This window comes from Epinephelus fuscoguttatus, linkage group LG2 (genome assembly GCF_011397635.1).
Source record: "Epinephelus fuscoguttatus linkage group LG2, E.fuscoguttatus.final_Chr_v1".
NCBI lineage: Eukaryota > Metazoa > Chordata > Actinopteri > Perciformes > Serranidae > Epinephelus > Epinephelus fuscoguttatus.
Window position 1 is genome coordinate 9,721,345 of NC_064753.1, and position 24,971 is coordinate 9,746,315.

Genomic DNA, 24,971 nt, shown 5'->3' on the forward strand with positions numbered 1-24,971 from the left:
ACATGATTGAGCTAACTGGAGTAGTTTCATGTCGTATCCCACAACAGGAGGCTTTTAACAGATGACGTCCTGATGTTAGCTTTGTTGCTGCTGTTAGCTGCCCCTGTCAGCTGCAGCCACTGATGCTTTCTAGACATCGCGATTTCCCAAAACTGAATAAATACCACACATAGCAACACAAAACTACTTTGCTAGCTCAATCATGTTATAAATAAGACATCCGCTGGAAAAAATATTTTTTTCACGGACCGTTCATTGAGTTAATGAGTCATTACAGACACCGCTAACGGGGCTAACAGCTAATGGTTAGGCCAGCTAATCTACGATAACCATGTTATTAATTACAAAACGTGCACACAGAAATAGTAGTTTGTTCAATCACTGTGTTTATAGACTTTACAAATATCAGATTAGTCTAAACAGTGATATAGTGCCGTGAAAAATGTGAGATGTATATATATATATATATATATATATAGCTAAACTCTGCTGGTTTTCTACCCGGAAGTATTTGTAAAAAAAAAACAAGGCGATTGCCTCTATATTTCCATTCAAAAACTGATGGAATTCTCACAACTTGTGTCAGTTTCCTCACAAATCAAAACATAATCCAATAATTAGCAATTATTTTTGTTTCATGAGTTAAAAGGATACATATATTGCTTCCTATTGACAAATGAATATTCTCCTTATTCACCATACATGGATTAAAACAGAAGATTGAATTTCCTAAAGAATATGAAAAGGTGGCTGCAATATTATATTTTTTGTATGCATAATCTTTTTTCTTCTTGTACATATCTAAGTCATCTAAATGTAAATGTATTTTGCAAAAAAGATCTTTTTTAGATAGTTATGATGATAATATTGTTTTTAGCATTTATGATAATGTATTCACATGACTCATGAGCAAAATTAACACAGACAAATATTCACCTCCCGTTCATTTCCATTTAAGGAGTGTGGAGGAGACATCAATTGTTACCATGTCTAAACAGCTGACAATGTAAGATTTTGGTCATGAAAAATAAAACTGCCCCACATAAGAGATTCTGCCTGACTGGCAGTGAGTCGGGACAGCTAGCTAACTTTAGCTACCTAGCTAACATTAGCTAGCAAGCAAGCTTTTGTCACATCACACGCTACCCACATTCAGCATGAATTTCGCCTCAGCAGGCAACAGTCACCCACCCACATTCACTAAAGTGTGGCTGTGCCCATAGACTGTCAAACTAAATCAGTCACTGCAATTATCATTACACTAAATTACTATTATTAAGAAATGAACGCCTTTTTAAATTGATTTATTTCAACATTTGTGTTCATCACTGACTCAGCCATATTGAGCCATATCTTCAGTGCTAAAACATTATGAACACTGTAAACAAGTGTCTTTTCATTTACAATAGTTCATGTTGCTGACAAAATTGCAGCTCTGCTGTTCAATGCAATCTCTTCCTCATGAATTTGATCACACATGATCTCCGCTGTGAAAGTATCAGTGTCACACTGTTATTATTTCTTAGGTTCATTGACTACAGTTAGCCTCTCTGTACCCTAGTGAGCTTTGGAAGGCATACAGACAGTTCACTGACCCATATTTATTCAGCTTTTCTCAGCATACAGTATCTACTGAGCTGTGCAAGCAGGTTTAAGACCTCAGCCATGTTTCTTTCTTGATGAATAAGACTTGCTTCACACAGCGGCACACAGTTTAAGTACAACTTTTATTAATACTGGAATCATCACAGTGCGTTTTGTTACATTAGCAGTGACTAAAGTTAACAAAAAAGGGTCAATTTTACAAAAAGGAAGACAGAAAAGAAAAACCTTATCAGCGACAGAGGCGAAACAACCTTGGAAATAAATTCACATTAAATTAAAGAAGAAGAGCAGAAGAGGGGCAGGAAAGAAAAAAGACAAGACCACAGTGCCTGCAGGGCTACGCGGGAGGGAAGAGAGGAGCAAAAGATCGGTTTGTACAGAAACATAAAGCAGATGTCACAATGTTATCCTTTGAACAAAATAGCCCCATAGAAATGATATCAACGCCTCAATGGTGAGTTGTGGAGACATTTCCTTGTAGAGTTCATTTGGAGGCTGTAGAGGAAGAAGAGACAGAGAGCGAGCGAGCGAGAGACACTACTGAGAACTGGAGTATTGACAGTAAGACATTCAGTTCAGTTAACAGTGGCTGTGGCACCAGGAGGCCACTTTGGCCACTCTGTTCTGCATGGCTGTATGACAGGAAGTTGCAGCGTGTTTCATCATGATCCCCTGGAGGGCTTCAGCGGACCATCATGTAGCTTCCGAGAATCTACCTTAGTCATGTTTGCTTCAGAGGAGTGTGTGTAAGTGTGTGTGTGTGTTTGTGTATGGTGGGTTTCTTCAGCTATTAGACAGCAGGAAGGATTGACAGATTGCGTGTGGGAGGTGGGAGGGAGAAACAGTAGGGGTCTTAACTAAGTGTCCTTGTGCAACACACACATACATGCACACATACATAAAGTACACACTCAATATAACCTGGGCAGATGGCTAAAGGAGTGGGTTTTACATACTGTTCATGCAAATTCACAATACTTCTTCTAGTCTGATCATAAATATAACTCAATCTGTCGTTCAATGGCCATCATGGGGTCTTTCTTATTTCAATCAGTCAGCAAAACAATGTTTAGCATATTCAGGTATCTCAAATGGGTGACATTTTTAAATCTTATGTAAGACATGAAGTAAGTGTCCAGTGTATAAACACTTGAAGGTAACCAAAGTTATAAAAACAAACACTCCACACCACAAATAAGGCTGTTCTCCTCAACATTTCCTCATAGATTTGTAACGGTGTGTTCATGCTGCGAGCAAATGCTCCAATGGAAGTCTGCCAATTTCCTATAAATCTGAGTAACCAGGGAAACTCAGCTGAGGTGCGGATGGATGGTCAACAAGTTTACTGGCTGAGGAATGTTGGCCATCGCTGAATGTTCATCAACCATCAACAGGCAGCCTGAGCTTCTGTTTTACCCTACTTGAAATTCCATCACGTCACATCTGGCAACAGCAAAATGACAAGATGCTGACTGCAGAGGCTCAAGCCTTACTGGATCTCTGTAACATTAGTGTGAAAAGTCTACAGGAGGAATATCTCAAACAGTGGTTAGAGAATAGCTGATAACTGATGCAGTAATGTGAGTTTTTACTGGCTTGCAAGAAATGCTATGCAAATATGGATTTAGTATCACCTTCTCTGCAGTTCCAAAATGTAGTACAAGGAGCACATCCACAAAGAAGGTGGAGAACAGTGGCATTAAGAGCAGAACCTGTGACAATGGCTACATGGATTGCAAAGTTCCTGCTGTAGGAAAGGCTGATATACAGAAGCCTGTCACTCTTTTAAAATACCCTATTATTTTATTATCATTATTATTATTTTTTTAAAGCAACTTGGTAATGGACATTTTTAAATTAAAGGGACTATGTGTAAGATTTAGGGAGATACATTGGTAGATATTGTATATAATATTCAAAAGTGTTTTCGTAAGTGTATTATAAACTAAAAATACTACTACTACTATAGAATGAGCCGTTAAATATTCTTATGGAGCTGGTCCTCCCCCACAGAGTCTGCCATGTTGTTTCTACAGTAGCCCACGACAAGCAAACCAAACACTGGCTCTCAATAGGGACATTCACATTTTCTGTTGGCCACTGTAGTTCTCCTACACGTTTGGCAAAATGGAGAAATTTCAGTTGGTTGCAATCTACCACCCCACTGCTAGATGGCACTAAAACCTACACACTAGGCCGTTAATACTTTACCGTTACATGTTACCAGCTTGTTTTTAACATCTACTTAAAGGAGGCTATGTAACTTTTAAAAAAGGATATAACTAAACAAATATAAACATTTTTCCTTGTACAAATGAAAAGTTGCATTCATAGGTGATATAGCTAATCCTTGCTCAGTTCAGTACACTTTTTACTGCTACAGCCTAGTTTAGTCTGGTTTTACCAGTAACTAATGGCAGCTAATATCAGCAGCTTTAAATAAATGGTGCCATTTTACTGACATTCCTAAGGCAGTTTTTTTCTTCACAACATTTCCCGTCTTGTGCTTATGTTCCATTACATCTTAACATTTAGCATTATGCTGTAATTGTCACTTGTGGTCACAGTGGCAACTGTTCAACAGAAGTTGCCTAGTCTCCCTTTGAGTGGATTTTTACTTTAGCCAGTTTAGCTCAATTTAACAGAAGGACCAGTGCTCTTTGTTGATTAAGATTCAGTGTTTTGTTGGTTTTACCAGCCATGTGCTTTACACACCAGCAGATTTCTTGTGATGGCAATGTGGGTAAAAAGTCCCTGCATGTTGAATTACTGCTCACACTTGTATCTTGTGCATTTCTTTGACAGAAGCTCCAAACCATCAAAGTAATATAAGCTGCCTGTGAGATGCTGACAAAATAGATGTCTTAAAAAGCCTGATCAAAATTAATTAAAATGTAATCTAGCACTGAGATGGAGTGTCAGACATCCAGCTGTTCTGCTTAAAACCAGCTGCATGTTACAGTGTACAGCTGGGAGACGTTTACCCTGGCTAATGCTTCCAGCCCTTGTTTGAACAGCACACCCAGGACCCATCATGATACCGCCCGTTAGCCATTACCAAACACACCCACATTCGAACCACAGCACACATTCAAACCAACATACGGACACATACACTGAGGGAGGGGAGGGAATAGAGCAGAGGGGAGACGGACAGACACCACTGACTGTGGTGTAAATAAAGACTTCATCAGAATTACGTTTCATTAGCTTTGATGGGCTGCGAGGCACCAAAGACCAAGTACAGCTGATGGGACTCTCATGACAAGTGTTATTCTAACTTATCAGTTTGACGGCATCCCCGGGTGAACTGTGCCCTCAGTGGATGAGGTGCAAAAAGAGGAAGGTAATAGAGAGGAAAAAGAAGAGAGGGATACAAAGGTGTGGAAAAAAACTCCAGACATATATGTGAGTGGTGAAACACAAATTCAATAGTTTTTGTACACCTCCAGGCTTTTTAGATAGCGGTGCTGTTGAGTGATTCTGTGTCAATTCTACTGTGGTCCCGCCATCTCAACAAGTTTTCATTAAAAGTTAAAGGAATAGTTTAACTTTTTGGAAAATTGCCTTTTTAGATGGAGTTATTCGTATTTTTTCTTGTCAGCAAGTGCCAGGCAACCAGCAGAGACTCAGCAGAGGTTGTTCTCATGCACTGTTTATACATTTTCCCACAAAAAGTAATGCACCAAATTTGTACATGACCCACGTAATCATGAGCCATTAATTTGTATGTATCCTATGTTTTTGGGAAGGCTGTAATCATGTGGCCAATGCCCTGATAGGCTTAAGAAGGAAGTGATCCTTTAAGGAGGCAGGTTGGGTTGGTGGATGGGTCACAAAACACAGGATTTTCTCCCAGGACTTTGCCCACGAGACTGGTGTTCGGATCTGTGTGAACTTTGTGTCATTTTAAGGTATGTCATCACGATGTTTCTTTTCCTAAACCTAACCACAGTAACTTAGCCAAAAGCTCACCTGCCTAACTTAACGTTAAGTACCTAATGTACTTCACATTAGGTACCTCATTCTTGGGGCACTAATTTTTACGATATCATACAAACTGTTGTTTGAGGATACGTTGTCCAGCACAATACCCCCATAAATCTACAACTTGTCATTTCTGCACTTTAGTTTAGTCGTGGATTAAACAACCAAGATAAAGTGTGTTAATTAGGTAACTTTAGAGATATCAGACAATGTATCTTGGGACAAAGCCAGGCTAGCTGTTTTCCTGTGCCTCCAGTTTTAATGTTTAAATAAGCTAACCATCTGCTGGCAGGAATTTTCCAAAAATTTCAAACAATTCCTTTAACATTCAACAGTCAGTATAAGCTCATATTAGTCCCAGGTACATACCTAATACTCAACAGCACTATAGTCTGTCGGGCTAGCTGTAAGACTAGAAACACAGCAGTTTTGGAAGTCAGTATTTCAACTTTTAATCAAGTATGCGTACGGTTTGTAACTACTTGTAGCATGAAAGAAATGTAGCATTTTCCATGTTTACTAATCTACATGTTGCCTCACTTATATGCCAGCCTTGCTAGGAAATAAGACAGCTAATAGCAAAAGAAATTTAAAAAGCTGTAATGTTACTGAAAGTTCAGATGGGATGTTTTCAAGCTCTTCCTTCATTAAAATTGGGAAGCAGATGTTACTTTTTACAGTGCGTATTCCTTTTGGACATGCTGTACAGTAGTTAGGACTGTGTAGTTCTCTCGGCCGAGGAAGTATGCATGTATGTTGTGTGTGTATATCCTATGATGTGTACATGTTTGTGTGTACGCACGCATGCCTGCACGCATGTAAATCTGGTTATGTGTCTGTGTATGTTCCAGCAGAGTGTCCTGTTTTCATGGTAGCCCCCGCTTTGCCCACATGCCAGTAGGCCTACTTCTACCCACATACACATACACTCATAAAAATGGGCATATTGACACATCTGTAGCAGAGTAGTTATTTCAGCTTGTTCAGACAGTTAGTTCAGTACACAGTTAATTCAGCATGTTAAAAAAAAGACATTATTGTTTAGTTAATTAATTTTTGTGCTGTTAACTGGGCATTTTAAAGGAAAATAGCAGTGTTGTATCTTACTCTCATTTCACACTCTATTCATTCTATCACCAGCATGTGCAGTTTGATCTTGATCACATCCACTGTGAAAACCCCACAATTTTAGCATCCTGGTCTTGTCCTGAGTTGTTATCCATCATTTGAAAATAAGCAGCGTGTCTGTTAGCAGGGCATTATAAACCCTTTAATCAAGCAATGATTTACTGTAGATAACTGGCAGTGAATTCAGTTTGAGTTTGCACTAGAGTTAAAACAGCACATACACATTCAGACTAGTGGAACTGGCCCTAGCAGTGTCCTTGGACACATAGTAAAGGGTCTCTAAACTCCACACTCATACCATCTGAGCCATGCAATGTGGAATTGCTTTTACATAGGGACACAAGTATCCTTCAGTGGACAAAACAGTGGTATTTTCCTTTAACATCCCCACACTGGAACATCATTGTGAATGTACGTACATGCACACTATCTCTGTATTGCTTTCCTACTGTTTTAACTGGAAACTTCACTCAGTTGTACAAGAACAAAGTTCTGACATTGCAATGGTTCAAGCAAGTCAAACAGTTCAATGTCCCTCTTCATCTTGCAGTACATTCAGCATACGTATATTCATGTACAGTGTGACCTCGACAGGCGGTCTTAGACAGACTCTTCAGATGAATGTTTCTCACCCAAAATATGTTCTTTTGGGGGGGATGGAGTCCAGCCCGCTGCTCTCCCCTTCCACCCTCTCACCCAGTCAGATTCAGCTGATACAACACACAGCATCCACATGTGACAACATACATACAGTAGTCCCCCCACCACAAAAAACAAAACAAAACAACACAAAAAAACAAAACAAAACATAACCAACCCCCTTGCCTGACGCACTGTTAAAAGTTCAAAGTTCAACAAAAAAGTGTGCTGGCAAAGGGTGACAATGTTTAAAAACTGCAAACATTCTCCTCTCTATCTCTTTAAATTTAAATGGCCACAAATATGTTCACGGTGCTCTCTCCGAGGTTAAATAAAGAAATAACTCAATAAAAAAGGGCTTGTAAGAATGCTGATGTCGCCAGCTATGTTCAGGTCACTGCTAGAAGAATGTACGGACATGCTGATGAAGAATTCACCAGCCAAACAAGGACACACTCACTCTCAGCCCACACAGCCTACATCCATATGTTACACAGCTTAGTAGTTTGTGTTACAACTGGAGTTTTTTCTTTTGTTTTTTTTTTTTACATTAATTAAAAGTAAGACTAAATATTCAAACAATACTGCAGAGTGAAAAAAATAATAATACTGAAACTGAATATTCCATGTAGTATTTTCTAACAAACCGTTATACCAAATCTGTGCGCCTGATTCTCATTTACAAGTACAGCACATACAGTACATATTGTATGAACAGGCAGTGAAATGCTCATTCCACACACATCTTCCTCTCTGTCAGCTTCAAAAGTCTAATGTAAACCCTCCTGCTTCTTTGTCATCAGCGAGCGCATCAAACAGGCTTCACCTTTCCTCACATCGTAATGTCCATAAGTAATCCTTTCATACAGCTGTGTCCTGAGCTGAACTGGGTTATCTGCACTGAACTGAGCCGAACCATAGTGTTCACAGTACACAGCACTGTCTCCAAGAAACAAGATTTATATACAACCAATTTTTGAGGGAAAGGTAATGCTGGGTGAAATATGATTTTCATTAGCATTATGAGGAAATGCTGCTAATTAACATACCTGGCAAGTCCCAGATATGTTGATACTGAATGGCTGATCAGCAAAATGTCCACTGAAAATGTATTACATTTGTTTTCCACCATAAAAGAGGTAAGACTGCAGTACAGTTTCCACTTGTATTGACTACAGAATTATTTTTTAATTACCCTTTTAATTAACACTTCAGTGAAATCCTGATCTTCCCTAAACCGTAACCAAAGTGCTTTTGTTGCCAAACATAAGACAGGCGTCTACATGCACTCTGTATGTCCACCATCCACCTCAACCACCTCCCTGCCGAACCATTGTGGTACATGATGTGGTATTTCTTTAACTCATTACTCAAAATTCTGAAAATATTCCATGCAGCAATTATGTTGAATGCAATTTAGTGAACATAATTTCTAGGAGACAGGGTTGTCACACAACAATCAATGAATGAACCTGATTACTGGAATTACAATTACTTTCTGTGGCTAAATACATGTTGGTCTAAATGCTTTTGTTTCTGGTGACACCTCTTCTTAAAGACCAGTGTTGTGCAAGTTACTTGAAATATGTAATAATTGCTCATTACACATTATTTAACAGCAATAGTAGTTAGTAACATTACTATTACTTTTAAGAGAAGTCCCATCCTCAACTGAAAGTCTGAGCAGACACAAAGCTGCTAGTTGCTAGCTGGCAGTTAACTACCGCCCAACACTGTGCAACCAACTGTACGTGGTCTCTCCTTTTTTTTTGTCATGTTTTTATCTACTGTTGGGCCATTATTGCAACTGAAATCATAACTTACATTTTTTGTGAGGTATCCTTTGAAATGAGACTAATCATTGTAAATTTTGTAAAGGAGAAGGTTTTAAGTGGAGCCAGTCTGGGGAAACAAGACTGTTGTTCAGCTATGTTCAAGGTTTGCCCTCCCATAATGCAAAAATATACAGTATTTATAGGTAAGAATATATTTGCAGATAAGCTAGTGTGCTGATATGTATATGCACATGAACATTGATGAAGACTGCCTTTTAATATATAATTTTTTTGGACATTGGAATTACAGTTCCACAGCATGTGTGTTGAAAACCATGGAGTACAATTATAACAGTATATCTAATGAACATAATCATATATATTTTAAGTCTATTGTTGGTGTAGGTTTTTGTGTGTTGTTGAACCTATATTACAAAAGCGCATAGTTTCTGTCATACTGTATCTCTACATTATCTTGGCATGTTGATAGATTTTTTTTGTTTGTTTGTTTTATCCGTTCAGGTTTTGAGATTTCTGCCTCATCCCAAGTACAATGGAGGTGAATGGAATTTCATTTGTTGTGCTCACAGTATTGAAAGATAGCATTTAAAGAAATTCAACAGTAATATATCCTTGCTACTCTTGGTACTCCATTTAATGTGCCAACAGTTTTTAAGGGATGATTACTATGGTAGAAAGTAGCTCTAATAACTATTTGCATGGCTTGTGAGAAAACATGTTTGTTTGACATTTGGGTCAACCGACCCTTTAAAGCCTGTTTCCAAATGTAGTCTGACCTATCTGTGCAGTGTATTTTTTGCATTATGTGCTCAGAAACCAGTGCAACCACATCATAAAAAGCTTCAGTACTATTCACAATCCACGGCAGGCAATGGCTTGTAGAACCCTGAAGAGCCCTGACGTCCAATCCATTTTTAGATAAATATTTTGCTCTACTTTCCTTTCCCATCTCTCATTTGACCAATCACTGCATTTCCATCAGTCTTTATCACTTCCTCTTTGTCCCTCCCTGTCGTCTTCTTCTTCTTCTCCTACAAATTAAATAATTTCCTCAGGACAGTCTTATTGGCAACCATCTCTCACTTACACTCCCCCTATCATACAGTATGACTACAGCAACACCTAGTGGTAATTGTACATACTCTACCATCTATCAAAGTGCTTACAGTTATTTTTTTCAACATTTTTGTAATCCATTTCCTCCGCCAGAAAGAGACAGGGACAGGGAGAGAGACAACGCCAAAACTGGCTGCGCATGAATTCACAGTCGATGTGTAATTTAGCATTCCTGATGATTGCCTGAATGTGACAAAGGAGAACCTACAATCCTCCATCGATCCTCTTCTTGGAAACAAGAAAATAAAACACATTTATTGCTCCATTTCTGATTTAACATTTTCTCTCTGGTTCTAGAAAATATATATGAATATATCTATACGCCTGGATTACTTCTCGTAACTTCTCGTACAGTTGTAACAAGGTAAATGACGTCACGATATAAACAAGAAAATACACGTACAACACACAGGAGAAAAGCCCTGCCCTCGTTGGGTGACCAGCTGTCCTGCAGCAGAGCTCGACCCACCCCCCTCGCGCACGCACACAGTCAATCACGTGCACACTCGCTCGCATTTCACATTTGCCCACATGCATACACATGAACACACGCACACACTGCACACACAGAGAGAGAGGGGAAGGGGGCACTAGCACGGTTCAATGCCAACAGTATTTTTTAAAGACTCTTTTACATTAGGATGAACCAGAGGAGCCCTCTGGCTTGTTAGCTCCCCGTGCTAATACCAAAGCTTCAGTTCAGTGGGCTAATAAGTACAGTATGTTGCTGCTGAGACAGCCTGGGTTCAAATCCAGCTGGTCACATGGCACTCTGACCCCCCTCTCTCTCGCCCCCACAGGGCCCTCCTTCAGTCATCAGTCTTTCATCTGGGATTAGACAGTTGGGTTAGTTGGAGAAGAGGATGGGGAAGGGTGTGAGTTGACAAACAGAACCCAGTCTTTCTCTCTTTCTTTGCCTTTTTTTTTAAATCTTATCTGTTTTTTCCTGCGAGTCTTTTCATCCCTGGGTGAAGGTGTAGAGAAGACAAACATGCGTCCAACACACACTAGTTATAGTGGCCTGCTAGGAGCCTGTCAATATTCAGTATTTCACTTTTAATTGTCAGCATGAGTTAACATTATTAATGTTATTATTATCATTATATTATATATCATTTACTCTAATGGTGTCTTTAAACTTATTTTTTGTGTATGTTCTTGTTTTCATTCATCTTCTGTTATATTATAGCTTTCCCTACATAGTTAAGTGTTTGTGTATGTACTAGGCGGTTGGGTTGCACCACACCAACACCTGACTCCCTATTGGCTGACAAGTATCATCCTCTTCCTGCTTCTCCTCCAATCACAAGATGCGTGGTGCTGAGCGGTCATTGGAGACGGTCTTGCGAAGGCGGACTCCTCTCCTGATGGTGGTCAACATGTCACCGGTCCCCTCTGCCCCTTCTGTCCCTGTGTCAGTGGGGCCAGTTGGAGGCAGGGTTGGGTCATCAGGCAGGGCGGGGAAAGGAAATTGCCCCTCTCCAAGTGCATGCGCACTGGCTACCAACTCACCAATCTTCTCCACTAAGCTGTGCCGATTGGCCGCGATCATCTGATCCTCCTCTGATCCAGCCCCTGAGCCTGTTACCATGGCAAGGCCTCCATGCTGCTGGGCGTAGACCTCTAACGCCGCCCCTGATCCCCAGGCAGTATTAGGCAGGCTGAGGCGCTTCGGTGACGCCTTCACATAATCAAGCGCTCCCTGTGCATCCTCGACTCCAGTGAAAAACACACACTCCTCACTGCCCACACGCACAGGCACGCCACCTGAGTGCCCACCACCTGCGTACCCACCACCAGCTGCGCCAGGTGAGTGTGAGTCTCCAGGAACAGTGGGTGTCTTTACAGGCACAATAGGTGGTCGGATGGGGATAGGCCCCGCGTTGGACAGTGTGCGCCTCACGCCTGGTTTGGTAGATGGGGTTCGCCGTATTGTGGCAGTGCCTGGAGTACCTGCTCCACCTCCACCAGTTCCACCAGGTTGTCCTGGTATCCCATGACCCCCTGGACCAAGAACCCCGCTGGGCAAGCCAGCCGTGCTGGCTGGCCTCTTGGTCTGGATCATGCGCCGGTAGTTCTGGGCGATGTTAGAGTGGCGAGGAATAGTGGAGGACTTGTCAAACTCTCCCTGTCCATCTGGACCTTCAGCATCACCGTTCACTGAGTAGCAGTCATAATCTGAACCTAATGTGGAAGGGAGAGGAAGAAAAGGAGATCAAGTCATTCAGGAGACAATTACCATCACAAAAGAAAAGTAAAGACAATGTGCTGTGGTAACATTATTGGATTAAGACAGGGAAAACAACATCAATTGGGGAGGCTATTTGGATAAAGGAAGCCTGAAACTGACAGCCAGTAATATGATTCAGGAACACATTTGATATTATTCAATTTCATCTTTATATTGTCATCTCCCAGCTGCTGTCAAGGAAACTGTCAGAGCAGTCATATACTGTGCCAGCGGTTGGATGACTGAATGGATGATTCACCTTGTTTGATTTTGGTAACTAAAGACAGAGGTTCTAAGGAAAGTCATTTTCATCATCAAAAAACTGTGCACAGCTTGTAAATATTGATATTTCACTTTTTAAAAAATCATAATACCATTCCTTGACAGACTCACTTTCTTGAGATTTTACAAAATAAAAGATGACGAATGGGCTCAGAGAAATGCGATGATTGTGGGTGCCTTAGGATGAACAAAACTAGAAGTTGCAGTAGTTCGAGAGGTAGAGTATTTGCCATGATGACTACCTCCGTTGTTTTCTCTTTCCTGTTACCTTTCAAATGTATGACTGAGAGCGGTCATGAGAGCAACAAACAGAACTGGTTAAAAACAATGTTTTATTATTAGCTAGCTCATAAATGTTACGTTGTATTTAAAATAAGCTTAGGTTCAATTTATGCTGTTGTTGGTTGCAACAACAGTTCAAGAAAACTGAACCTTGCATACCTTGCACAATGGCAAAAATGAAAGATAGGAAACTAGCCTTGCTTGAGACTTTAAGACTAACATATCATCCCAAGAGAGTGTGTGTTTCCATTTTCCAATTACTGGATAAGAAACCCACAGAACTGTACCCTCACTAGGAGCTCTACCTGGGTCACAGTTGAACTTGGAAGAAGAGGAGAAAGCTAGACCATGCTACAATGACCCAACTGGCTAATTCCAGAAGCAACGTTAACTTTAATCAAGACACTAAAGATCGACCTCTTAGGTTAAACTCTAAAACAATTATTCCCTGTTTATGCAGCTGATCATGTGTTTGCATTGCTTTTCAGGCAAGTAGCATATATGTTTAGTGATTAGCTATTGGGCATACTGAAAATGTTTAAGATGCTAGACCACGCTAGCTGACCATGTAACACCATGCTGGCATCTAAAATTCACATCCCCCTGACCCACAGTGCTGCACAGTTCACACACAGTGGGAAGACCCAGCAAGACATGATCATAATTATTGCAAGAGGGGTGAGTAGAGATGTGCATGACAATATGAATGAGTTTGATGAGATTGGGTACTTTATCCCAAATGACTCAGATGCTTTGGTCCATGGCGGCTGTAGCTCAGGAGGTACAGCGGGTTGTCTACTTATCGAAAGATCAGCAGTTTGCCTCCTGGTTCTTCCAGTCCACATGTTGAAGTATCCATGGGCAAGATACTGAACCCCAAATTGCTCCTGATAGCTGTTCCACTGGTGTGTGGGTGTATGTGAATATTTAATTGATGAGCAGGTGGCAGGTGTATGGTAGGCTCAGCCACCAGTGTATGAATGTGTGTGAAGGATTCAATGTAGCATGTAGTCTTTAGAAGACTAAAAAGGTCAAATACAAATGCAAGTCCATTTGCCAGTTACCACCTACACTGGTATAACCCTAGAAGTATTCATCATCCTCGTGTCAATGCTGGAGGGATATGCTATGCTATAACTGTGCTAGATCAAGTTCTCATGACATTTTGAAATACATGTCAAGACCAATCATCTGATATGTGATCTGACCACACAGTTTTGTATATCAAAGACAGTATTACGCAAAAGGGCGGAAGTTTTGTAACCTCTAAAACTTCTAAAAGAAACTATTCAGGCAACCATGCCCAAAGCATTAAAAAGAACTTTTCTGATCCATGCGTAGACTCTGTTAAGAGCCTTTCATTAAAAAAAAACAAAAAAAAAACGGTGATTCATACAGCTATTATTATTCACATAACACTGTGAAATTCCTGGCTGCTACTGCCTAATCATGTTCATCTCTGCAGCATATGGAGGGTGATGCAGTGACAAATTCAATACCATAGACACAGGAATATTAGAGGAGATGGAGATGAGGCCATGGCAGATCAAGGCTTTACCATAAAAGATTTGCTGTTTGAGAGAAAGAATGAAAAAAAACAAAAAAAAAACGAGTCAATGACCCCATTAGGACTCACAGAGAGCCATGGTTCCCGGACGCTTACAACAGTGCCCTTGTGAATAATGTTCATGCCCTGTTCTTTCAGTTGTTGGCAAGCTTTTAACTTTATTTTCTTTAGCATAGTTAGTCATAGTTGCCTCGATAAGAGGGTATGTGCTCACATAGAAATTTGTCACTTCTTGTGGCTGCGTGGACGGGAACATTTCTTGCAGAGCTTGCTGTAAGTGAGATTTTCCTACAGTTGTGCCACAAATCAGATGCACTTTGCCCTCTTGTCTCCAAATCTACTTGGGTTGCTTGTGCATCACAAAATTCAACATACGCCTGGTAGAATGTCTTGCATGAGTCTCAGCTGACAGCTAACTGTGAGACTGGTGAGGTTGAAAAGTCAACTGCACTGTTTCTCCTGCTAGGTCGCTCTATCAGTGGTGAGGCATAATACTTCTCTAGAGGGGAGCTCTTGAGGACAAAGAGTAGTTGAATGTGTTTTTTTCCACACTGTGTCTGAAGTCTTTGTGTGACAGACAATGTGGTGTGTTTGGGAGTAATTGAGTCAATTAAGTTAATCTTACTCAGCCAGCGAGTTCTTTGGTGTCCCTGCATCCCACCTACGCTGCTACATACAAGCCCCGTCTTTCCACTGACAGTGATGACATTAATAGTATCTTCATTATTTCTCCACTTACTATTGACATTACGATTCAGTATGAATATAAGAATATATTTTTTCAGCAATAAAAGCACAATTCCTGCAATTAGTGCATTTGTAAGAAGGGAGACATTTGGGTTTAAGAATACCTTGCACAGAATAGCTGCTGCTGCGTGACTACATGACATCCCTAACCCATCAATGCACGAGCAGCAGCCTGTCTCCATGACTCCACACTCCCTCAGCATCACCCACGCTGTATGTTAGCTTGATTGACACTCTGAGAAGACTCTACTGCTGCCTTCAGAAATCGAATGTTTCTTAAACAGTACTTGACTTATTTTGTTACTATGCAGGGAAGTATATGCCTCTGTGCTTCAGTGGATAAAGGTAGACAGCAGATTAGAGTTTCACCTTGTGAGGGGATTGTGTCCTCGGAGCAGGATGGAGTTGTGGTCTCTGTGCTGTAGCCACTGGAGTACTGCAGGGAGTCTCTGCTGCTTTTCTGCTGCTCCATACTCAGTCCTCTGGTCAGCACCATGGCCAGGTCACTGGCTGCTGGAGACACCTCCTCTCCATGCTGACGACACATTTTGAGAGGCAACATTTGAGTGACGTCAAATCAGGCATTTGTTTAAAAATGGAATTCAGACTCAGGAGAATTATTTCTGTCCTTTTGTTAATCAACTATGGGATAATACTGGGATAATATATATGTATGATTATATTTAGTTTTATTTATTGCAATAATGTAGGTCAATGTTTGTCAGTTGGACCAGGAGAAGCATATCACTCTAATTAGCTATCAGAATCAGAATACATGCTTTTTCTTATTTCGCACAATGAATGAATATTACATACATTGAAAAGCATTGTATTTCATGTCTCCATCTGCTGGTGGGCTATCACGATAAGAGTATGCATGCATAATATGATGTTAATTCCACTACAGAGGAGACTTGGTGATCACTACAATTTGGTAGGGACAAAAGTGGATATATCGATATAGCTTATCAGCCAAGTTATATGTTATATAATAAAATAAGTTATATATAATAATATATCAGCATATCTGATATCTGCAAAAAATCCAGTATCATGCATCCCTTGTTTTCAACTAACCTTTGTCTGTTTACAAGTACTTTTAATGTTGACAGAAATTACTGTACAGGCTGTATATCTACATAGTGTTAGAATAGTCAATTAGTGTGTAATACTTCATACTCATTAAACACTTAGTGGTCTAACATGTGCTTGCATGTCTGTATTGGGTTCATCTTCACACGTGGAATTACACTAATTGGCTTGGGTTATTGTGGCTCACACTCTGAGTAAGGCAAGAGTACTGAAACATCTTGGTATATTTTTTATGTATATTTATTAACCCATGAGGGCATATGATTTAAAAGAAAACTTTTTATCAAAGTATATCTACATCTTCTTTTTCCCCTCAAAGAGCACCAGTTAGTAAAGGGGACACCAGAAGGACTATGTGTATTTATTTTTTATATAACCTTAGTACATATAGAAGATCAGGCTGGGTAAGTCTTCAGCTTATCAAAGTTATTCTACAGTAATTGGAAAATATGCTGTCTGTTGCAGCTGACTGACCACAATGACCTGCATGGCTTATTACAGGCCATACTCTCTCTACACACACAACTTTGCAAATACTCCTCTACACACACCTAGCCTGACCTATTTTCTTGGTTTGTAATTCCTCTTTATTTCCAGCTTGCTTGTCACCATCATCCAGCATTACCTTGGCAGCAATGGTAGCTGGGGTCATCCTGGGTCTCTGCGAGTCATCAGGGTGTGATGGCCCGGCATATCCCTGGGAGCCTGGCGACATCTCGTTCTCCCTCAGTCTATCGAGAGGTTCCTTTCTCCTCTGAACTGCCGCTGCAGCTACCGGCTGCTCATACTGACCTGCTTTGGACCAATCCTGAAGAGGTGAGTCAAATTAATAAACAGGAAGTAGCAGGTAGGATTAGCACGAGAGACTTGTCCACTATCCAGCAGTTTGAAGCCCTTCATCTGAGTGCAGAGAGAGGGGGCCTTTACGGGTGGTATGTGTTTGAGTGCTTGGAAGAGTGTGTGTGGGCAAGGGCCTTTTTGAGCGTTTAAATGTGTTTATGTTGATGAGTTTGATAGGTCCATTCTCCACACCCTGCTTAGTTTTGTCCAGTCTCCAGTTGGTAGATTGCTAAACCAGTGAGTGAGACAGGGGAGACCAAAATAATACGCATGCACACACAGCATATGGGGATGAACACTTTAAGAAAGCAAAGCAATGTGGTTATGAATGAGTTAATCGGGTGATGGAAATTAAAAGATAATAAACTCCATGCATTAACTGAAAGGTCTTAAATGGAAACTGAAGAAACGGTGCAACTGAAGAAATGGAAGCGAATGGAGAACAAACCTTCCACATAGGAACCTTTGATGTGGGAGAGGAGGAGCTGGATCCAGGGGGGCAGTTATAGGGTGGGGACGCAGGAACAGGAAGAATGACAGAGAGAGGCCTGGTGGAGCCAGAGTGAGAGAGAGCAGGGCGGAAGGTAGCGAAGGACGTGCCAAACTGCGGGATGAGAGACATAGTCACGTCATCAGAGAAAGACTAAGAGAGAGACTAAGAGAGAAACACAGAGACAGAGGCAGGCAGCTGTGGTCGAGGATCACTGGGCCAAACACATGAGAGTAAAACACAGCACAAGTATACACACAACTACTTTACAATAGACACTCACACAACATCAGTGTGACACAGTAGAGCAGGAACAGATTAGCATTAGATTTTACAATAGAAAGGCCTTGAGAACACAATTAGTCGCTGCTGTCTATGCACCATAATGACTAGAAGAACTAAGTGAGTGAAGCCTTGAGAGTCTGCATGTCACAGCTACTCTCTATGTCTATGTTAGAGAGGTCATGAGATGTGTTAAAGCAGCATGCATTTATTAATCAGATGAATTTGATTTGATAGTTACTACTTCAATGCAATTATTCTGCACAGAATAAGTAGCACAGAATATAAATGGTAACTTTTTCTGATAACCTTGGTTCTAATGAGCTGGTATAAGACTGTATCATAGCCATGCTTAGTACTCGTGTAGCCATGTTTCAAACTGTCTCATCTAAAGTGTAGAAGACAGTCTTGGATGATCCCAATATTAAAGCTAAGGGAAGTGACTGTGTGCTGTTCTTTATCAGAAGTGGGGAATTTAAAAGGGACAGTTCATCCCAAAATCAAAAATACATATTTTTTCTCTTACCTGTAGCGCTATTTATCAATCTAGATTGGTCTGGCTTGAGTTATACTGGCCGTAAAAATGTCTGCCTGTTCTCTGATACAATGGAACTAGATGGCATTTGGCTTGCGCGGCTCAAAATGCCCCCAGAAAATAAAGAAAAAAATCTCAACAGCAATGTCTCTTTCCAGAAATCATGACCTGGTTATTCAATATAAGCCACAGGCCTTGTTGTGAGCAGTTTCATGCAGGAACTATTTCCTTTGTACCGAACCACACCTACAAAGTGTATCATCCTTTTTTTGGAAGCATTCATCTACTGCTAGCTCACCTCACACAAGCCTGTCATCCATGATATATTGCATGCTTCCTTCTGTGCGGCAATACTTTTAGTGGGTGTAGGTCGGTAAAAAAAGAAAATAGTTCTTACAAAAAAACAGCTTATACAAGAGAAGGCAGACATCTTTATGGCTGTTTTCTCTAACGCTTACCAATTCACACCAAAATAATCTAGACTGATAAACAGCACTACCGGTAAGAGAAAAATATATGTGTTTTTCAATTTGGGGTTAACTGTCCCTTTAACGAGACATGCAATTGCAAAACCAAGAGGTTCACCCTCATCCTTCATTTACTTTCTCTTGTAAAATCTCCATACTATGCTGATTGAAAACTCTTCAATAAATTTCCCCCTCCTGTACTACTACGTTTTGACTGCTGTGTCTTCTTCACCTCATTCTGCAGTGCAAGGCTGTAACAGGCTCATTACTGCCCCCTGAGATCAGAGTACGGACCTACAGTAATTACAGTTGATGAGAGCTGCTGTCCAATTGAGTGTTTTTCTCCATCAGCAAGAAGGGGCAGCAAAGAGCCATAACCAAGTTGAAACGTATGCCTTATTATCAAAGAGGCACTTATGATGTGAAGCACACAGGACTGTCCCAAAAAGGCTAGTAGTGGTGGTGCTGGGAATCAGACCAGCAACCCTTTTGATACTATTTTGTAAATCAAGGTGCAAGGAGCAAAGAGGAGTTTTGTAATAGAACTTAAAAAGTTTGATATGTGGAAGAAGACAGAAGTTTGCAAGACTGTTTTGCAACAGTTGTGCAAGATGTGGTGCACATGATCCATCTTGACAGTGTGTGTTACTCAAATTGGAAATGCATTACAAACTTACTGCCATCAGATGGTTGCAAAGGGTGTTAATCAACTGAAAAGGAAGGCAATCATATGTGCAAGCTGTTGTGGATGACATGACAAATGCTGCTTAAAATCCAACATGAGTATTTACTTTGCCTCACAAGCATCATTGGAGTGGTATTTATGTTACAAACAGATGTGCATACTGGTCAAAGAATGTATAATGAAAGGGAAAGAGACACGCTCTCAAGCATAAATAAAATAAATCTGTGATTTTGGAGAGGTTTATGTGAGTGAGCCAGCATCAACTTACATGGTGAAAACAGCACAGAGTACAAGCATTTCATGCATACTTTGCTGATGACCTGATCTGAGTTGGTAAGCGGGAGATGATGTGAAAGGCTGAAAATCTTACAACCAAAACAGTAATTGTCCCTGAAGTGTCAGTGACATTCTGCACCTCTCCTAACACTGCAGCGAGCCACCAAAATACACTGAAATACAGAATATAAGTAAGGAAAATATTCCCTTTGTGCTTAGGAAAATACCACTTACCCATCTGCAAAAATTCACCCTTTGAGTCTAATTCCTGCTGTAAAAGTTTGTTTATCTAAAACACATGGAATTACATTTATTCAACAAAAATCTCATCTGAGGTGCATTTTACTCATTGTTCTCTCGTAGGTCGATGGTGTTTGTTTTGATGTTGGTTAATATTGTACCACCAAAAAGCATTCTCTGTTGGAGAACCCATTTAGCCCCAACAGAGCTGACTGTCTGTTCTGCTGCAGGTTTGCCTGCATATCCAGATGTCAAAGTCTTCCACTGTTTTCAAAAATCCATTAAACTCTCAAATAAACCTCCTGCTCCCTTGTTGAATGTAACTCATCGTTTCAAACAGCATGTGTCTGATTATTCTGTTCAGTAATGACTTTATACCACCACAATCATCACAGTTGTCATAACAATAGTTCCATTTGACCAGAAATAATAGTTTGGATTTGTTCGTCACTGCCACCAGAAAACAGCATTGGGGAAAAAAATTCAGAGAAAAATTTTGATAAGTTGTTAAATAAAGTTGTTTTAATGGAGTTCTGAAACCACCAAGAGACCAATTTGGGTAGATGAGCTAACTCAGTGCAGAACAGATGGCAGTTTCCTCTGACTGTGGCAATTGCATCAGAGGGTTTAGAATTTCTGTGGACAGTAATGGAGAAGGGGGATAAAAAACTAAACTGGCATCAAACTTTAGGTCATAAAGTGCAGCTGAGTGTCTTAATACAACAAATTAATTTACCTTTGTTGCAAAAATAGAATTCATGTGTTGAGTTTGGACATCAGTTGGCAAAATCAAAACTTAAAACTCAATCAGGAGTTTAGGAGGCACTCCATTTAGAAATAGCATCTGGACTCACCAGTGTTTTGTTTTATTTCCAAACTCTAAAGTCAGTGTCAAAGACTTGCCAGGCTAGTACACATGGGGATGATGTGTTCAAGTTTAATGATGTGACTTTTGGAGGATTTCTGGGTATTGAAGTCTTAAATTTCAGTTTTGTCCATCTGTGGCAAAATTAAATTCCCTTATGTATTTTTATTGAATTAAAACAAACAGCAACCAGACTGCTTTAATATACAAATCTCCTATTTAAAATGAAGAAAGAAATGATAAAAATAACTCAGGAATTTTGTTTATTTATTAGTCTCTGTTATTAAAGATAAAACATTTTAAGCTCTGATTACATAAATCAAATGACAGTAAAATGTAGCTGTTCTTTTTTATGTGTGCCACATTTGAATTGCTTTTAACTTTTGATTTGGTTTGAGTGTTAGGTTGCCAGGGACTGCATATTGAACAGCGTGAGTATGAGTACTTACAGTGGTTGGGGAGCTGCATTCGCTGACTGACTGACATGTTTCTGAGGCCTCTGATGATGCCGAGCTGGATGACTTCTATAGAAAAAAGATAAAAAAAACAGTCCATGTCCACTTATTTGCCAACACTCATTAAGAGTCTATATGTTTGTGTGTGTGTGTGAAGCCTTAAAATTCACCCTTTTCCCCAAAACAAGCTTAAAATGCCCATGAGGTGAGATCATGCTGGTTGATTTCCAAAGTAAATCAATTTGGAAAATTGAATGTTGATTTTTTTTTATGCTAATTGAGAGGCATGGCTGGACACCAACATTTTTAAAGCTTATTACCATACTAACTCTGAATTTGTCTACATAAATATGTGTGTATGTCACTGTACCTGGCTAGTAATGTCCGAAGGCATGGGCGAGGGGGGTTTGGAGTAGATGTTTGCATCCTGGGATACGAAGCCCGAATCGTGGGAGGAGACGCTGCTGAGTCGGTGGGCAGCAATACCCCCCGGTGGTGGGGGTTGATGTGGCAGGCTGCTGCGGTAGCGATAGGAGGAGGAGGAGGAGGATGAGGTGGGTGAATGGGGCTGGGAGCCTCCACCACCTCCACCAACACCACCACTACCACCTCCCCCTGATGAACGGGAGGCACTACTGTGGGCGCTGTTGACGCTGCTGTAGAGTAGGAAGGGGTTGGAGGGAAAGGTGCAGAAGAGCAGGGGGAGGGTGGAGTGATGCAAGGGTGAGGAATGTGAGGGAAGGATGAAAGTGATGGTCGCCATTGTGGAGTAACAACAGTTTTTCGGGGGAGAGAGCATGATTACAGGGATATATCAAGGTGTTGGTTAGATGAAGGAAGATGAAGTTGAATTTGTAAGATATGAGGTGTTATTGGCGAAGATGATGAATTGATGAGGATGGAGGATGGATTGGAGGATTTTGTGATTGGTTTGAGTGGTGAGTGAATTTCAGGAGTAGTTCACAGCAAGTTGTTGGTTTAGCAGGTAAGTGATAACCCGCAAAAGGATGACACATTAAAGTCACACACCAGTCACAGTTAAAAGCAGAGTCCCCAGAGAAGAAAGGAAATCAGGTAATCAAGAGAAAGAGGGCAGATTACGTGAGTGCACACAAAGAGACAGACAAAATAGAACAGACAAGTGGAGAAAGAGACAAGTACGGAGAATGATAGTTGTAGTGAGGGAAAAGGGGGGAGAGAAAAGGGCAGGAAGGGAAGGAGGGGGCAGACAGAGAGTGTGTAAGCTTATGAGGTTCCAGGGCACACACACAAACACATACTTAACACTGCAGGCAAAAGGCTGTGAACTTGCATGCTTTAGAGCTTTGCCTTGAGGGCAACTGCTACTACATGCATACACTGACAGAGACTGGTTCACACACATACACCGAGTGATGTTTTCAGACAAAGAACTACACATATCCATTTTTAGTTTCTAGTATTCTTGTTTTCATTTTGTTATTCAAATATTCTGAATTCAAGTGTATAAATTTGCATAAAAAGAATGCAGAAATTGTTCATATGCTGATGATGAGCTACTATTTCTGTCAAAATTCAAGATATTTTGTCAGCTTTCTTTCAGCTGATAATAAAGAAAATCCATATTTCTACAAAACGTTTCTCTGTCTGAAGGTCAGAGATCCCACTAAACTGACTGGAATGACTGGACAAACAGTAATGGTGGACTGACACACAGACAGAGGGACTGACAGTCACAGTGAAACATTAACATCAGGGAAGGCTCCTCTTTCTTAAATCACTGTAGAGAACACTGCCAAGTGAGCAGAAGGTGTTGGTTATGTCTGTGTGTACATGTGTGTATTTGTGTATGAGTACCTGCACATGCTGCTCTTGCGGGAGCCAGAGCTGCTCGGGGATGAAGGAGGTGTCTGATAGGACCAGGTGTAATCTGAACCCTTCAGATCCTTGATCACCTGAGAGAGACACAAAGAGAGTTTATTATTAATTACTGTCTTATTTTCTGTTCTGCATGTTTATATACAGACCCTTTCCAAAAAATTAGAATATCATGGAAAAGTTGTTTCATTTCCATAATTCCATTCAAAAAGTTAAACTTTCATAGATTATAGATTCAGGGCCCACAATTTAAACGATTTCAAGTATTTATTTGTTTATTTTTACATAATTTGGGCTTCCAGCTCATAAAACCCACGAAAACAGGAATTCAAAAAATTAGAATACTGTGAAGAAATTTACTTCTCAGTTTTTTCAGAAAAAAAGAAAGAAATTAGGATCACATCAAATCAATCAAAATATGGTACTTTCAAAACGATATGTCAATTTTCAATACTTGGTTGGGAATCCCTTTGCCTTAATCACTGCCTCGATGCGCCGTGGCATTGAGGCAATCAGCCTGTGGCATTGCCTGGGAGTTATGGAAGCCCAGATTTCCTTAATGCTTGCTGTCAGCCCTTCTTTGTTTTTGGGTCTGGTGTCCCTCATTTTCCTCTTGATAATACCCCATAGATTCTCAATGGGGTTTAGGTCCGGTGAGTTGGCTGGCCAGTTAAGCACTGTGATGGCATGGGCATCAAACCAGGTTTTGGTGCTTCTGGCGGTATGGGCAGGGGCCGGGTCCTGCTGGAAGATGAAATCTGCATCTCCATACAGATCCTCAGCAGAGGGAATCATGAAGTCCTCTAAAACATTCTGGTAGACTGTTGCGGTGACCTTGGATTTAAGAAAGCAGAGTTTACCAACACCTGCACCGGACATTGCACCCCAAATCATGACTGACTGTGGATATTTCACACTGGACCTCAAGCAGCTTGGGTTCTGTTCCTCACCCGTCTTCCTCCAAACCCTTGGACCTTGATTCCTGAATGAAAGGCACACTTTACTTTCATCGAAAAAGAGGACCTTGGACCACTGGCCAACAGTCCAGTCCTTCTTCTCCTTGGCTCAGTTGAGACGCTTCCTACGTTGGCTCAGGCTCAGAAGTGGCTTGACCCGAAGAACCCGACAGTTGTAGCCCATCTCCTGGATGCGTCTGAATGTGGTGGTTTTTGAAGCTGTGACTCCCGCCTCATTCCACTCTTTCTGGATCTCTGCCAGATTCTTGAATCTTCTGTTTGATAATTCGCTGAAGCCCACGGTCATCTCTTTTGCTGGTGCATCTTCTCCTGCCACATTTTGCCCTTCCACTAGACTTTCCGTTGATATGCTTGGACACAGCACTCTGTGAACAGCCAGCCTCCTTAGCTATGAACTTTTGTGGCTTACCCATCCTATGGAGGGTATCAGTGATGGTCTTCTGGCCAGTTGTCAAGTCTGCAGTCTTCCCCATATTGAACCGAACTGAGACAATTGAACCAAACTGAAGCAATTTAATGACACCTGGGGAA

General features: G+C 40.7%; 1 protein-coding gene across 3 annotated transcripts in view; it reads right to left on the minus strand.

The window, feature by feature from the left end:
- Positions 1-1,492: 1,492 nt before the first annotated feature.
- Positions 1,493-24,971, minus strand: part of mtss1lb (MTSS I-BAR domain containing 2b) — a 110,088-nt gene continuing 86,609 nt past the window's right edge. Inside the window, exons 9-15 of one of the 3 annotated variants that reach the window (XM_049602600.1) lie at positions 23,443-23,540; positions 21,977-22,124; positions 21,601-21,675; positions 17,760-17,915; positions 17,097-17,279; positions 15,749-15,914; positions 1,493-12,455 (exon numbers count right to left, since the gene is read on the minus strand). In XM_049602600.1, the coding sequence (XP_049458557.1) occupies positions 11,575-12,455; positions 15,749-15,914; positions 17,097-17,279; positions 17,760-17,915; positions 21,601-21,675; positions 21,977-22,124; positions 23,443-23,540 (1,707 nt within the window). In that variant the 3' untranslated portion in view covers positions 1,493-11,574. Of the gene's footprint in view, positions 12,456-15,748; positions 15,915-17,096; positions 17,280-17,759; positions 17,916-21,600; positions 21,676-21,976; positions 22,263-23,442; positions 23,541-24,971 lie in introns of all 3 variants that reach the window. The other 2 variants (XM_049602590.1, XM_049602606.1) reach the window with 2 other exon arrangements.